The sequence below is a fragment of the Helicoverpa zea genome, chromosome 24, assembly GCF_022581195.2.
Source record: "Helicoverpa zea isolate HzStark_Cry1AcR chromosome 24, ilHelZeax1.1, whole genome shotgun sequence".
Taxonomy (NCBI): domain Eukaryota; kingdom Metazoa; phylum Arthropoda; class Insecta; order Lepidoptera; family Noctuidae; genus Helicoverpa; species Helicoverpa zea.
This window is the reverse complement of record NC_061475.1, coordinates 9,594,283-9,612,358: the sequence shown is the minus strand read 5'-3', so window position 1 is coordinate 9,612,358 and position 18,076 is coordinate 9,594,283. Positions and strand designations below refer to the sequence as shown.

The following is an 18,076-nucleotide window of genomic DNA, read 5'->3' as shown; positions in this document are numbered from 1 at the left end:
CGCGAGAGAGATGGCTCCGAGCCTGACTTCAAACAACTGCCTTTATTTGACATCGCTGCAGTTTTCATCGCACACTAACTTTAAAACAAACCATTCATTTTCAAATCAAATAAATTACTTATCAAACTCATTTCCACAGAAACATTAACTGCCTAAAGTTCTCTGTAAACGTAATCGTCATCCCATAAACATGATTATTTCATTACCATCAAGAAAAAGAACAAAACTACGTAGATGAATTCGTAGCACGTTCGTAGCGCTCTCGTAGTAGTCGTAGCTAATCGTAGCGCTCGTGACATTTTCATCTGGCTACGGATGCTACGAGCGATTTTCAATTTGTAGCTACGAAATGAATATCCTATTTTGTAGTCATTTTCTTTTTGCGCCCTAGTTTTGCCATAATTTCAAAGTCCCTCTACATATCTTAAGTAGACTCAAAAATAAATGGAGATTTCTAATCAAAGTTTTTAAGTGTAGTGATAGTGTTTCAACAAACAACAGAGGTATTTGGTAGATATTAGACAAATGGTCCAAGGTTGGTCTGGTTTGGGGCGCCAGTGATTTTCCATTAGCCATTATGGAAAGTATGTCGCTGTTTAAGCGAATGGGCGACGAGATGCGCCGCGGAGCCGTGACGTCATCTTAGTAGTCATAGTTAAATTGCCTGTCACGGCAAATGCACTCAGTTAGCAACACACGGCAGCTAGCTGTGGATGTGGATGCTCAGGGCGACTGCATTCTGATCAGCTCCTATATACATTATAGTATTATACAAATGATAAAAAGGACTTGTCAGTTCGTTTATTTGTGAACAAGTCAAAACTTTATTAGCATGTTCTTGCTACGAAGTACGTATACATCTATGGTTCTTACAAACTCTATATAACGTCAGCCAGGAGTGTCAGTGTCAACAGATGTTTTATAAAAATATACGATTATAGTGAACAAAATATGAAAAATAAAAATGATTGAATGTCCAACTATTGTCCGCAGTTCGTGTGGAGCGTCGCGTGCGTATGAGTCGCGCGGACTCGCAAACCACCACCGGCGCGAGGTAACCTTACATACAGATGTATATTTATTTATTCATTCTTTAATTTCAGGCAACCGGGGCCCATAACAATACAAATACACATATGCACACAACAATACTTATAAACTAATACATAACATTATCCACATCAATATAATACAAACAATACTGTGCAGCTATACAAAATGCAATGTATAGCACATTCAATTTTATGATAATGTCCTCCTAGCCGATTATTATCAGCTACGGCGGCTGTTCTCATGTAAGGAGATCAGCCAGCTGCGCAGGACACAGGTGCACCCACTCTCATAGCCCGATGGGAGGGCAATCCGACACGACCGGAGAGTGATCACAAGCAGGACCGACAGAAACGTGCTCTCCGATGCAGGTGTGCTTTGTGAGAGTACCTAAAACCCACAAAGCGATTTCGAGACCAACGAGGCAGTTAAAGTGTGCTGTAGTATTCAGTGGTACGCCTATACACGCGTGTTTATATCAAGGGGTGCGTGCGGCAATCTCTAAACTGAAATACTTAGGCGTAAAATTCTTATAAATCAAACAACTATACATACATGCTCAAAAAAACTGAAAAGAGTTAGCATCTGCTGCTATAGACAAATATCTATTCAGTTTATTGCAGTTTTCTGACTCAAATCTCGAATCGTTAAGTATTAAGATATTTCTATACAATTTGCGTAGAAGTCCACTAGTAATAAGTGTGTGTCCTTTCCTGACGAGGAACTTGACCGAAGAACCATTTAAAATAAATAAGAAATTATCTAATCCAAATACATTAAAGTCTTGTTTTTCTGTTGTGATAGTGTATCAAACACACAAACAGTAGGAGCGTGAGGCTCGTGAGACGACGTGCTATGCTTCGATCGAATACACACAACACACGACACGCAAACTTACTGTAAACAACCTGAGATACTAGCATCATTGTCACGAGAAATGTGCTGTTACTGTACCCTGTCAGTAATTGTACACAATCTGTGTTCATGACTATACAAACTACGCAATGTTGATTTTATTTGTGATCTAGTCATGGCAATGGTCCTCGCTTTGTTTTGGTGAGTTGACAAATTGCTTAATTAAACTCGAGCGCCCTAATTAGGTACAAGTGATTGCGGCGATGTCAGTGTGTAGCCGGGAGTCGGGAGGCTGCGTGTGGGTCAATCAATGCGTGCCGTTGCCTCGGTCCCGGCGGCGGGTGAGTAGTTCCCCGCGCGGGCGCGTGGCGGCGCTGGCGTGCGGTGCGCGCGCACGGCACTCCCTCGCGCCGCTGTTTATTTATCCGCGAAGCGCGCGCTGTGACACACGCGCCTTACGCCTTACTGCCACACGATGCGCTCAACTCCTGTGCTTTGAGTGAACTACAATGTGAGTGGAGAGCAGATTTATTGATTGTGCGGTGTCTGGCAGTGTGTCTCCTGTCCCGGGTGTCGGAGCTCGCGGTGAGTTACCCGGAGCTGCGTTGAGAGGTGTGACCTTGACACGAGGGTTGGGGATGGCGCTGTGACACGCGGTGTGTCGGTGCAGCGGTGCATAGCGACACGGTTCGATCGTGCCGAGCACAAGGCTGCGCTGACTGCCCGCGGTATATCTTACTAGAACCGAGCCCTAATGGTTTGAAAGACTAGTGACATTTGTATTGACACCAACTTCCCAAGAAGGAGCAGACAAGGAGTTATTCGATTCGGATATTTCTTCTTTGTTTAAAAATTTTCAATAGTGTGCATTATTGGGAGCTACTGTTAACAGGCTCAGCTTGTTCAGGTATTGCTGTATGCAGCATTAGGTAGAGTGCAACGGGGCAGGTTGCGACACCCGCGCGTGTCGGTTGCGTCTGGTTACACTGGTTGTTGCTCAAGTCGACACCGTGTTAGTCACAGCAAGGCATTCGTTACTCATCAATGAGTACAAACTTGTACAGCAGGTTCAGATTGTAGACTAGGGCATGTCGATTACTGTTGCTGTGTAAAATTAGGAAATAGCAAGAGTACTATAAAACCCTACTTGTATGTAGCTAAATTGCACTTATAACAATACTCTCTGAATTTCGTCTCTCTGTAGATGAGGAGTTTATTGTGATACAGAGCCTTTACAGAGTAAATGATATGTTCAAAAGCCACCTCTCCATACTATAAGAATCAGTTGAACTGCTCAATAAATTCCTATGGAACGTGTAATACTTAGCTCACAGCGCTAATGCGCGCCGCTGTAACGTCCCCTTCAGACTGGTTGTTATTCACGTCGTTATCAGCGCCAGACCCCCACTTGTGTGGGCCCCGTTGCCATGGTAACACAAATATATTACCGCGGAACTAACATCATCAGACCCTATGAAAGGTTGTATTTATTTATAATTGTACATTGGTATAGTAGTAGAAGTACTTTGTAATTGTGTGCACTATGAGAGTAAATGAATAGTGCGGCGGTTGGCACACTTTGAAAATGTAACATTTGCACATACGTGGGATTCTCAGAGTTCGGAAATCGAGGACAACTGTCTACATAGTGTAACGAGACGCGATGCTCGAGTTGTCATCAATTAAACTATATTGATCTCAATTGCAGTGAAACTGGTCAGTGGGTATTGGGCACGCACAACCTGGGTGGTCAGACATACGCAAGGTGACTAGCTGGCCTTCCTTATTGACTCTCCTAAACTAATAGCCGATATACAAACTTGCGGCGTTTGTAATTGATGTTTAGGAATGGCCTGGTATCATGAGCTGCTGCTTTCATTGAGGGATTCACAGACAGTTCTTCTCATAACTGCTCTTTGTCAGTTCATTGCCTTACCTGAGTTAGCTAACACTAGTCTGAAAGGACTCTGGAGAACCAAACAATTGTATACAACTGTCTAATACAGCAGACAATAATAGCTATACCTAGATATTTGTCTGTTCATAAGGTGACTACATAGAGACAGAAGTAGACCGTCTTGAAGATATTGCCGAGATGTGCAAGACATTGTGTTCCACGCGGGTCACACAATGAATTCCCGCGTACAATTGATTTGGAGAGCTATGTGTGCGTAGGTAAACATCCCCCTCAACGTGAGCAGTCACACAATGGACGCGGCGCTTGTACACTTACGCAAAGTTGTGCGATCCCGTCCCGGTGTAATCGAGTTTAAAACATTCTTCAGTATTATGTAATGAATGAAGGTCAAAACCAAACATGGGTCTAATGAAGTTCTTCTTATTAACAACGTTGTTTTGGGAATGTAAAGAGTACAATAAGTCGCTCAGCTGATTTGCAGACTTTCAGGAAAAAGAGAATCTGAGAATATATTTAAGTTCACGCTCCTGAGGTGTTGTGAGTCAAGTTCGAAGAAACAAGTTTACTAAGGACGTAGTTGTAATTAATGAATACATAGTAGGTATGTACCTACAGTCGTTATCGTGGTTCACAAACAGGAATAATTAGGGATGACGAATATGTATTACATTCAGTTGGTCACTGGGGCGATATAGGGAGTAGGTAGGTATTGTTCCTTTTGGTAAATATATATTTTTTGGGTTATTGTCTTAACAAAACTTGTCACTTAAGGAAATAAGAAGTCTTAAAAGAGGATTCTGTTTCTGTGCAATCTGGAAGCCTGTTGAAGAAACGGGCAGTTTTGACAAATTCCTAGACAAAGGCAGTCTTATTGCATAAACATAATACCTACATGCATATATGTAAAAGCCTTTCAGAGTCATTAAGCTCATTACTAAACGTCGATACCTGCATTAAATAATAGTTACTTAAAAACCAATTAGCAAGTAGTTATCGTACAGCAGGAAAATGGCAGCAAACTGCCGGCTTTAGCTAGTGAAGGACGCATTAGTTGTTTGCAGCGAGCGGCGATGAGCGCGCGTCGCTTGTACCATATTAAGGTAATCTGTGATTGTATGGACAACACTATGGGAACAGTGACAGTGAGCAGCAGTAGGGCACCCGCAGCCGCGCACCCTCGCCAGCTCTCCCAGCGGCTCCACAGGTGAGCTGAGCTGCACACTCGTGCACACGCCTCATGTGTGACGTCACACTGTCTGTATGGTTTGAAGAACCGTATACAAATATTTAAATATCACTATACAACATTGTATACATAAATTTGTATATAAAATCAATTCAAATAGTTAATCATGTTGGCTAGTACACACCTTACCCATACCTATTACTCAAGCAGTTACAAAAGAAATTTATTAAAAAAAGAGTGAAAAATATAAAAAATATAATGCCTCCATTCAGTGAAAATAGATATAGTTTAGGGCGTACCCACCGACATGTCAAACAGTTTTTATGAAAAAAAATAAAAATAAATAACAACATAAACAATGAAAACGGTGAACTAGGACTACCGTTCAAACCAAAATTCATATACATTAGGTATATTACGGGTGTACAAATATGTAGTCAGCAAGACGACCTGGTACCACAAGTAGCACCCGTTCACGAGCATAACGCGAGGATCAGCCATCGCCCCCCTCGCACATTTTTGAGGGAGGGAGGCAACCCGACCACCGACGCTACCGCAAGCAATACCGTCTAAGGGAGCATGACGACTTGCAGCTACACGACAAGAAAACAGTTAATACTAATAGATTCACAGTCGCTAGTAGACCATTTACAAAATTAAGAAACAACTCATCGTAAAAACAGAACGATGATGGTAATTTGTCAGTATACATAAAAATAAAAATAAAAAATGTCACGTATAAAATAACATAAATCACATCAACTTATAATGATAACTTTTGAAGCTGTCCAGTGTTTAACATGAGGACCAACTATTTTTATCGTTTATGTAGTCATTAACTGTATAATAAACTTTCTTCGACAGAATAGATTTGACCTGCACTTTAAATTTATCAAAAGGCAATTCTAAAAATGACTGAGGAAGTTTATTATAAAATCGAATACCAAGCCCCATAAATGTTCCATGTATCTTGCACGTTTCTTGTGAAGCCTGTGAATGGGTACGCACAGTTTATGCTTGTTCCTAGTGTTGATACTGTGGACATCACTTTTCTTGGTGTAGTGATGAATATTCTGCCTAATCTATATATACATATAATAAATCTGTAAAAAAACTGTGTCTGTACATTGAATATATTAAAAAAATAATAATTGGGTGGGGTTTAGAAACAGTAATGGAGCACAAATCCAAAAAAAAAATTCTGTCTGTATGTCTGTATGTCTGCATGTCTGTATGTCTGTATGTCTGTTTGTTTGTACACGCTAATCTTCCGAACTACTGAACGGATTTCAATGATTTTTTCTTTGTTGTGTCAGTATTAAGCCTGGTCAACATATAGGCTATAATTTATCTTCGAAACTTGAAGACCTGATGCAGAACACCAACAGACCAACAAAACTATAAAAGATACAAAAATGGTGTCATGGCAAAAATTGTTTCATGTGATGAGCATTTTCAGCTGAGGTAATAAATTTGAAGATCTGGAACACCTGATGTGGAACCCCAAGAGCCCAGCTTCTCTGTACCATATACAGGTATGCCGTTTTAGCAAAAGTTGTTCAATTTGATGAGCACTTTCTATTGTCTTATACAAATTGAAGATCTTAAACACCTGATGTGGAACTCCAGGGGCCCAGCTAGACTATAGCATATAGAGGTATGACGTTTTAGCAAAAGTTGTTCAATCTGATAAGCACTCTCTGTTGACTTATAAAAATTGAAGATGTAAAACACCTGATGTGGAAACCCAGGAGCCCAGCTAGACTATAGCTTATAAAGATATGACGTTTTAGCAAAAGTGGTTCAATCTGATAAGCACTCTCTCTTTTGACGTATAAACATCGAAGATCTGGAACACCTGATGTGGAACTTCAAGAGCAATACTACACTTGAAATGTATAGAAATGAATGTTATGAAATAGGTATGGTGAATCAAAAAAAGTAATTAGTCCGTCTTTTAGATAACCCTAAAATAATGGACACGTATTTTTTCTTTTCTCCTTCTCACAAACAAATAATAACGAAGATATAACACGCTTGAATTTTGTGTTAAGTCACTGCTTAGTTTACATACCTAGACGTGGCGTCACGAGCCCCCACTCTCCGAATTTTTTGCGTTATATATATCTCATTATTATTTTGTATGTCTCTTCCAGACCTCGGGACTACAGAGTTCCGAATTTTTGGGAGCCAACGTGAGGCCAAAGCCAACACGCTGAAGCCCTTTTGAGACAACTTTAATGAAATGGTGACACAAAACCGACAATTATCCCTTTATACCAGTGGTTCTTAACCTTTTAGTCATGAGGGACCACTTTAACTAAAGTTTGTCTTGCCGGGGACCACCTCATCGGTTTACCTAAATTAGGCTAAACTCATGTCGGCAGTTGTGTAGGTAAGCAAATGCAAATAAAGAAAAACTTGCCTATGTAGTTTTCAAATGCGCGAGCGACGCGACCGCGAAATTTTTATCGGACTTAAACCAAATATTACGTAAAATTTAGCCCAAACGTACTTATATTTTTGTTTAAAGTTAGATAACGTATAGCAACGTCGCGAAGCTAAGCTTCGCGGACCACTTGGAATGCCTCCAGGGACCACCGGTGGTCCGCGGACCACCGGTTAAGAACCACTGCTTTATACACTATAGAAATGAACCCAAGGACAATCCCCGGTGAACGTCGTTAAAAAAAAGACAATCTGTGCTATACCATTGCTAACTGTGAATGACTACTACTTGGGCTATTGTGATGGGATGCTAATGGACTAGGAATGGGGAAACTACGGGAACTATGGCACCTGCCGATGACAATGTATTAGATACATGTAAAAATGGCAGGTGGAGACTCGCCAGCTCACTTACTGGGCCCCCGGGAATCTGTCACTGAATAGCAACAAAAGGGCAACAGGGACATGAGCGGCTGAAGTGTGAGGATACCTCGGCGGATTTTAAACGCAGATTACGCGCTCCCTGTGGGTCACTTACCACGAGGCACCTATCCTCCGAGCAGGGCTACTAACCCTGCTCAAGCGACTCCACTCTGGATGGTCAAGCCAAGCCAGAGACGTGAGACCTACCCCCGTCATGGTTCACTCCGACCGGCCGGAGATGGGGGACAGTATACTCTCCCTGGAGAACTCAGTATATATGCCCCGCGGGGTCGCTACTCCCCGTCATCAGCCTCAGATGTCCTGCGATGCTTATATCTCATTATTATTGTCGTTATTATCTCAAGAGCCTTTGTCCCAATTATGTTAGGGTCGACTTCCAGTCACGATGCAACTGAGTACCAGTGTTTTAAAAGGAGCGACTGCCTATTTGACCTCCACAACCCGGTTAACCGCTCAACCCAACACCCCTCGGTAAAACTGCTCAGACTTACTGTCTTCTGACTACCCATAACGACTGCCAAGAATGTTCAATGACAGCCGGAACCTACAGTTTAACATCCCCTCCAAATAACGGTCATTGGTATCCAAAATATACGTAGAAAGTACATACGAACTTAGAAAAGTTGCATTGGCAGGTACTTGCCAGACCTGGAATCAAAGACGCACGCTCATACTTGAGAGATTGGTTCTCTACCCACTAAACCACCACGACTTCCACTAAGTCATCACGACTTTGTCATCTCAGTAACATTTAATGTTTTTTTACGTAATAATACGTGTAATATTTTTGCCACACACAACTTAAATGCGGACTAATTAGAATCACTACTTTTATCCCTATGGTCACGTCTATTGCGGTTCAGTTCTCAGCGTTTTGTTCAGTCTGCTGTGCTTTTGCCGTTAAAGTACAAAAATTAAATATATGGAACATTTCTAATGGCTATGCGTATTCCGTTGTTTTCAAGTCAACGGGCCCTTAAAATTCAATATCAGACGATTCAGATCTTTGATTTTGCTGACCCCGTAGTCGCTGGCATAAGGGACAGGATCCGCGTACGAAGTCGTGGGCAGAAGCTAGTGTATAATATGTTAGCAAGGATGAATTGCGATGCCACAGTAAGGATACCTATTTCTTTAAAAAGTTCCCTTAAGGAATGCTTGCTACTAATGCTAATTTATATATTGCACGAACAGCTCGTTTCTGTAATACGAAAATGTTTTCGATATCTGCAGCTTTGCCCCACAGTAGAATACCGTAGGACATAACGCAATGAAAGTAACTAAAATAGACTAGGCGAGCTGTATCTACGTCAGTGACTTGTCTTACTTTTCTGACGGCGTAGGCAGCAGAACCAGGCCCCTCTTCTCCACTGGGCACTATGGGCAAGTGCCCTGGGCCCCGCGATCGAATGGGGCCCCCTAGTTCCTGCCAGATTAGATAGAGAGTCCTTAAAATATCAATAAAAAAAATCACTTTACAGTGAATATTTCTAAGCTATTTAGGCGCTATTTGTAAGCGGAGGTGGAGGACTTTTGCGTCCCAAATGTCAAAAAATGTTGAGCTCGCTACGCTCGCAGCTGCTTCACTTTCTGGTCGCTTTTTTGTTTGAGTACTTTTGTGTTCCAAAACTCAAAAATGTAAATCTAGAAGCACCCTTCTAGATTTAAGACGATTTCAAGGTACCACCGTACCTTTGCAATCAATATAGAGTTAATCTAAGGATTTTATGCTAAGCGAGTTACTTTTGTAGATTATTTTTTACTAGCTGGTGCCCGCGACTTCGTCTGCGCAGGTTTAGTATTTCGAACAATATGTTTACAAATTGTAGCCTATGTGTTATTCTGATGTATAAGCTATATTATTGTAAAGTTTCATTAAAATCCATTCAGTAGTTTTTGCGTGAAAGAGTAACAAACATCCATACATCCATACATACAAACTTTCGCGTTTATAATATTAGTAGGATATATCCTATTTTTTTAAAGTTAGTAACTGAATAAAAATAAATTTAGAACCTTGTTTGTCTATTTTCTTTATATATTATCACTAAATAGTGTTTTCTCAAGGTCACAGGGGCCCCATAATCCTAATGTGCCCAGGGCCTCAAATAGTTTAAAGACGGCCCTGAGCAGAACTAAGCCTACCCGCGAGGCTAGATATATGTGAGCCCCACTGTAGCTTTGCATCAACTTTTATTCCCAGAAACACTGGCATGGAGAACAAATGACTAGGAGTTGCCATTATGGGAAATCGCCTAAGAAAGTAACCCACCAAAATGCGGGTGAGTGGGGACGAGGAATGTTACCGTTTTTTTACACATTTTTTTTTTAAATACCAAAACTTGTTGACAGATGTCTCAAAGAACCCAAACGCCTCGTTAGCTTATTCGTAACTGATCGTTTTGGTTATGCTCACCGTTCGAATTTGAGCTAGAAGAAGGCACCTGACCTGCCTGCAATATGGCATCTCCGCTCATCTTTCCTTACTCCGTGGGTACAGGTTACTAGGAGAACCTGTCGCGCACATTGTTACTACAGAGGTAGAGAGGACATTGATAGAGACAAACAGTCCACATTGCATTCACAACCGTTATACAATAATAGTATTGTAATAATAACTATGTATATCTCCTGTGCTCAGTGGATTGTCTGCGAAGTTCAATGTGTCAACAATTGTAATGTTTGCACTTACAGCTATTGCTTCAAATGATATTGATTTCACACATACGCATGTAGCGGCGTGTATAATGAAGTAAATAGTCAGGTTTGCATAAGTGGAGCGGTCACCGCGTCACGCATCGGAACAGTGCTTCCTGCACTACGGGCGGCAGCAGTGCCATAACTGCAGTAATCCTGCAGCACTCCATCCGACGCGAGGAACACACTCATTACACACGCTGGTACTGTGGCGTTGTGTAATACATAGCTACCTTGTGTACGATAGCAAGTCAGTGCACATCACGAGTTATTGGATATCTCTCAATGATTCAGCAATTTAAAAGTGAGTCTAGAGTCTACGTACCTGTCGCCAGCAATTAGCAAGGGTTGCTTTAGTTATTCATGTTGTGTTAGTTTAATTCAGTACTTAATGAGGCTTTGATTATTTCAGTCTTGATCTTGTGGGGGGAGTTTAGGTCAGTTATGGATGCATAGATGCATGACATTAGGAAAAACATCAACAAGCTTACTTCGGAGTGGCGAAATTAATGTTAATCATCAAATATTGTGTTATCATATTATAACGTTAAGCAATAAAACCAAAAAAAACATCTTTAATATATATATTGAGAAATGCTTGAGGTGCTTAATGACAGAAAGCGTGGAATATCAACAAAATAAACTCTAAGAGCGGGGGCACACGATACGTTGCGGCGCCGCATCGCAAAGATTTCACCGTGTCAGTGGGCACACGAGCGGTACGGCGCGGCGCCGTAACGTTGTTATGTCGCAGCGGCGCCGTAGCGTTGGACAGTCTGTTGTCCTTCCTCGTGACGCAAAACAACTGAGCGGTGCCGCTCCGCCTCGTCTTGGTGGTTGCAAGTCCGGTGAGGCGCCGGAGCGCATCGTGTGACATGCCGTAGATATTTCTATGTAAGATGACGCAGCGACACCGCTCCGGCGCCGCACCGCCGCCGCAACGCATCGTGTGCCCCCGCTCATACAGAGCAAGCTAAGACACCCGAGAGACGATCGGTCACACTCAGCTCCCAGTTAGCAATCTTTTATTGTATTTGTATACCTACTACAACTCACATGTTTGTATGTGGGTATAGGTTATAAGGAAAATAAGTTAAAACCCAGTTTATCTATACCTACATACATATTACGTATGTAGTACCTACATCTTGCGATAAATGAAGATCCGAAATGTAAAGTGTTACAATATTCATAGAAATTGCTTACAACTAAGGTGCAATAAGGGCTAGCGTGTGAGACTGTTGTTAAACATGAACGCCATCTGAAGGGTAGTTAATAATTAGATTACAAATGCCCCACATCGCACGCCACTAGGAGCCACTGAGCTCAGAGCTAAAGCCCAGTCACGTCGAACAACTTCGAATACTTCTAACACTAAGGTAGTTGTCGTTAAGCCAGAGTTGAGTGGAAAATCTTTAAGCACTAAGTTTTAACCTAGATTTTGTGTTCTCGTAAGCACAGAAATCGTACAACTTATTTAAAGCGGTACACCATTTATCATTGACATATATTCTAGCGATAGACAAGAACATCCATACAAATAATTTACCCGCTATGTCGTCTGTTGACATTTCGTTGACGTATTGTGACATGTAGTCATCCTCATTGATGTTAATAGGCATGATGACAAATTTTTAAATTCCTTTGTATGATGTAGGTATACGTCTATTTTATACGAAAAATCATTAATTTTAAAAAAATGCGATGTTTTTTTGTCAAATAATTGCATTTTTCTCTGTCCACTTTGAATCCGGCGCGAAAACGCTTGTTATATAGTGTCATGCCGCCACTTGTGACGTCACGCCTTGGGTTGACAAGATGCAAGTAAACAACGCTCGTTCAATAATTAAGTTTTTTTTGTATTATTAAATATGAATTCGAAAGTGTATAAGTGGTGTGGGGTCCCCCAGTGTAAGAACACATCCATAACAACTCATTTTAAGTTATTTGTGTACGTTTCTCTGGTTTCTCACATTAAAAAATACGAAGAATACGAAAAAAGTGGCTTAAACTTGCAAGGCGAGATTCAAAACCAATATTGCCCAGTATTTTTTACCCACACCATTATTTTTGTGAAGATCACTTTGATGTAAGTTTTTACATAGTTTTCTAGATTCTAGTATAATATAGGTTTTGTACGAGGTATAATGGTAAAAGACCGGCCAAGTGCGACTCGGACTTACCCACGAAGGGTTCCGTACCATAAAAAAAAAATCACGTTTGTTGTATGGGAGCCACCCAAATTATTTATTTTATTCAAATTTTCAGTATTTGTTGTTATAACGGCAACAGAAATATATCTTCTGTGAAAAATCCAACATGGACGGACGGACGGACGGACGGATGGACGGACGGATGGACGGACGGACAGAGGAGCGAAAACAATAGGGTCCCGTTTTACCTTTTGGGTACGGAACCCTAAAAAGGTGCACAACTGTCTGTTACTTTTAGTTTACACATAGACATAATACATCTTTTTTGCATCCTAAAGATATCTTTATTTGATGCCAAAAACTCTCCTATATAGCATATATCGATTCTAGGCAAATTAGCGTTGTTTGCCTAATCAATCCTTTGCTTCATGATTCGTGTTATTTTATATTCGATTTTAATAACATTTACATTCAAATAGTACTCGTTATAAACAATTAATTAATGAAAACACAGAGATTCGCAGAGGAAGTTTACAATACGAAATGTGACGTTTGTGCGAGTTTTTAATGCGTCGACCAAAAGGTGACGTCACGCGCTCTGATTGGTGTTCAAGATATCATGGCGGATTGCCTTATTTCGTAGTTTTATTTTATAAAAATAAATATTAATCACATTATTAAAAAAGAAAACAATGCGCGTTTTATATTCCAAGCTTCAACTTTAATTTAATAAGTATAATATTTTAATGATTTTTAATTACTGTCATCATGCCTATTGCAAAAGTGTCGCTCGTATTTTGCCTACATTTTTCATTACTCAAAAAGTTTATATCTAAGTGAATTCAAAATCATGTAATATATCAAAAAGTTTATTTATATCTAATTGAATGCAAAATCATGTAATATATTAAAACCAGGAACTTATTTTTAGGGTTTTTAATATTAATTACGATGTTTTTTTTCTTAAGAGGGCTATCACAAATTTTCGCGAATTTAATTATTTTTTCTTGAAAGTAAGAACATACCATGACAAAGTGAAGTCTGTTTTCATTGATATTTTACCTACTGCTAGTTTTATGGCACATCTGTTTCGGCACGATTTTCTTAATCCATAATTCAAGATGGCGGGCGGGAACAAATTAATGCATATTTGTAAAATTGAATTGTAAATGAAAAGTATGTTATACAAGCGTTGTAATAGCATGAACAGCGTGTAATTTTACTAACTTGACTCTCGAATAGTTTATATGTGTAAGTTTATACCTTGATATGTATTTTCTATTTTATAATTGTAGTTTCATAGACATCCATCTGACGCAGGTGTCAAAATCGCTCTGATTTGCCATTTTGGGCACTGCATAGTCTGCAGTGCAGTTCAGTGTGGTAAGCTTTTTGTTCGGAACGTTCTATCTAGTACGTAGTACATATATATCGATGCCATTTATTTTTTACCCGGCTGCACAGAAGACTTATATCAAGACAAAGATTTTTCATAGAGTGACACTTAACGTGTGTTGTTGTTTTAGCGCGATGCAGGGCACGGTGCCGCCGTGGGCGTGGGTGTCGCCGTGGGAGCGGCGCGCGCGCACCCGCGCGGCCGGCGAGCGCGCGCGTCGCCGCGACCCCGACAAGTACGCCTTCTACGGCCTGCGCAAGGACACCCGACACTTCATTAGGTGAACCTACATACACTACATATGCTTCTTTTGATAATATTGAAGCCTACAGTCATTTGATGACCTAGCACGCTGGGGCTTTTCTTCTTTGTCGTCACACTCTTGGCAGAGTGGTCGTGGTCGTCATATCAGGGGTGGTAGCAAGCTTCACAATCCGTCGCCACTCGTCTCGCACTGTAGCTCTCCTTACGCATTCGTGAATTGGACCATTGAGTGCCGTCTTTTAGAGTTTCCAAATGCCACATTCCGGCCTCCACGGAATTGTTGCAACGACTGCAGGACCTATATATGCGTAACTAGTTATTAAATCCGTACTAGGCTGGGAATTGAACCTGCCACCGTGCACGGCACACGACTACACTAATAAATATTGGAGAACTATAATGGAGCACTATAATGGAGAAAGTGCTGAGGCATAAGATAGTGCTGTTAGGATTACCTTATCGACAACTTTCATTAATCTTGCAGGTGTCTGTAATCTTGCACATTCACTCTATTAAAACAGTCTTAATAGGCATTTGAAACGGTCAGCACAAAGTATTATCAGATATTACTTAATAGCTACCTATAATTTTCAAATACGTGTTTAGTTGTTTTGATAATGTATAAACATGCAGTCGCAATAAAAGACATGCCTGCAAATATGACCAAGGGCTCGCGGGAAGCCAAAGAGTATGCTACGATATTATGTATTCGTTTATATTGGTATGTAGTATTTGTTCGTAATTGTATGTATTGTGTATTGTTTGTGCAGACTGGACCCGCTGGCGAAGGGCTTGCTGCTGAACCGGCAGTGGGGGGCGACGGGCGCGCCGGTCACGTGGCGCGTCGACCGCTTCCACGACACAGACCCCTGGGCCGCGTCTGATATCAAGGTAACACTCCTGCGCTCTTCAAACTAAGAAAAGCTATTAACTAAGTAAATAATATAACTACTACCTATTACAATCTTACATTAAGCGCCTTCTCTTCTATTTATTTTGCTGTGCCCATCAGGGTCCATAATTGTGACTATCATTTTATATTTTCCACCTAATGTACAATATGGAATGCAATAATATGATATGATATGAACTAGTTAAACATTGCATCCCCTTACACTGAAAGCCGACCCCAAACAAGTTTCTAAAAGGTCAGGCATCGTCTATCAGATATCCATCAGATGTCTCATTTTTCTCGAGTTCTCGAAATGAACGACCAAATTTTTATCGATTACAGGTGCAGATGAAACACATAGCACCGGCTCCGCTTTACCCCGTGCAGAGCATTCAGAACATCCAGAGCTTTCGTCCGTACGAGCCAGTGTCTCTGGTGGCGGGTGGGGCTGGCTCGGGGAGTACTGCCGGGGCGACGAGTGCAGGCAGCGCGGCGCACGGCTGGTCGCACGCGGCGCGCGGGTGGGCGGCGGGCGCGGTGCTGCTGGCGCTGCTCGTCATCATCGTGCGAGCCGCAGAGAACTGCCTCCACAAGAAACTCTTCAAAGCCATTTATATGCACACTAGTGAGTACACTGTTTTGCAGTAGTTCTTGTAGTTAGGGTACCATATTGATCTACTTATACCTACTGCACGATATATGATGATGGAAGACGACCAAAGAAATGTTGGATGGATTGTGTGAAAGTCGATATATATAGATACAATGTTACTTGTAGGTATGTGAGAAGACGGCGGAAAGAAAAGTATGGAAGGAGAAAACATGCTGCGCCAACCCCAAATATTTGGTTGAGGGCAGGAGGAGATATTGGAACTAACCAGATAATAAGATGTTTTCCTAAAAGTATACAGCGGTTAAAAATTCTAGCCATTGCTCAATTTGTAAAAGGGGATTTCATACGCAAAGTTTTGAATTTCTGTTTAAGACATGTTTTGGGAGTAAATGTGACAAGTAGGCATATATTCGCCGTCACTAGGCTAGAGCTAACGCGAGCTTGTGTACGCAGATGTGGGCGCAGGAGAGATGCAGCAAGATGTGCTGCAGGGACACTACCGACTGCAAGGAGGTATGTGTCCTTGCTCTCTCTACTACCCTCTAACTATGAGTTCAATATACTAGCTTTACAAGGTTTAAGGTAGATCATATACTTATTGAACCCAATAGGTTAACCGTAGGCTTACCATTCTGTGGTTATTTGTAAGAGGTTTTGATATTCTTTGGGACTCCAGAAGTCTGTTTTTGATCTACGTTATCTTCATTTCAGTGAGAAGACAAGAATCGGACGAGTGGACGACGCCGAATGTGATGGCTACAAGTTGTAAGTATTTCATTTTACTTTATGATATAAGTTAGAGCCTTTTTATCTTCCCACTGCTGGGCACAGGCCCCTACTCACATGGAGAAGGTGGCTGTCATATAATTAGGGTAAAAAGGTTTTATACGGATCTGTTTGATGTTTCAGTGCAGCAGCACGAGTATGAGGCCCGGTTGTCGGCGCCGACACAGGATGTGTGCTGCGACCTGCCGCCGCCCTATTCCGAGTGCGCCGCCAAGCGCGACGAGCCGCCGCCGCCGTACTCCGCCTGCTACGTCACGTACTCCGCGCCGCCTGCGTCCGACACAAGCGACGCGGCGCCGCGCACACAGCTAGTGTTCGACAACGGTAGGATAGTGGAGAGGCTCAGCGCAGTGAGCGGCGACAGTGCCGCGGCCGCCGCTAGTGCTGCGCCGCACAGCAGTCGGCCGGAGCTCAAGGACAGAGTGGTGTATGTGGACGAGACGGCGGACACCGCGCCGCCGGACCGCGCGCTGCTCGTGTAGCGACACACGCGAGTGCCGCTCACACGTGTGTCTGACATTTGATACACTTGTATCATAGACTCTAATTATTTTTGTATTATAATGTAAAAGTCAATACTCAGTAGGTACATTTGTGAGATAGAATCTACGACGAACTAAATTACTTTTCTGTATGATGTGAGTTTAGAGAACGCTCAAAGGAGTGATAGTGCGCTTAATATTTTGTAACGAGTATAGATTGTACAGCTCTCTCAAGATCTCAATAATATATTTACAACATATTACAGGATAGCAATACATGTAGGCTTCGATCTGACACTATTCAACTACTAACTACTTGCCTTTTATTAGATACGATCATATTCAAATGACAGTTTCACTTATTTACAATAAGTAGTTTACGTGGAAACTTGGCAGGGTTACATTCATAAAAGATAATAATCTTATATCTGATGATAATTTAAAGGAAAAGCGTTGCATACCTAAGCTGATAATTTGCAACGTTATTACAAGCGAGTGACACAAGAAACAATTGATTCGATCATTTGATTTTCAATTATTTTATAATTCTGAGAGTTGAATAAGTTATTGTAAGGTTTAGGGATGTAATTTTATTTGAAGTGCCTTGAGTAACGATTGCATTGAACTCGTTGACAAATGGTAACAACTGTATATTTGTGTGGCATGTTAACAACACGTACTTACCTGGGTGTTCGCTTACCAAAGATACCTGACTGTAGACTAGATGTAAGATATTTTGTAATTTTGTAGTTCCCCGGGTCACGCTTGTGGTAGTGACTGCGTAGTCGACACACTACCGTTATAACATATTCCTTGTAGGAACATTGTCTCCAAATCAATTACAATTATTAATACATTTTTGTTTATCTTAATCATGTCGTTTCATTCGTGT

General features: G+C 41.4%; 1 protein-coding gene across 1 annotated transcript; it reads left to right on the top strand.

Moving 5' to 3' along the window:
• The first annotated feature begins 525 nt into the window (after positions 1-525).
• Positions 526-18,056, top strand: LOC124642201. Its single transcript, XM_047180512.1, has 8 exons — positions 526-535; positions 994-1,054; positions 14,278-14,427; positions 15,182-15,302; positions 15,646-15,928; positions 16,370-16,429; positions 16,628-16,681; positions 16,826-18,056. The coding sequence occupies exons 1-8, from the start codon at positions 526-528 to the stop codon at positions 17,182-17,184; spliced, it is 1,098 nt and encodes a 365-aa protein (XP_047036468.1). The 3' UTR covers positions 17,185-18,056.
• Positions 18,057-18,076: the final 20 nt, after the last annotated feature.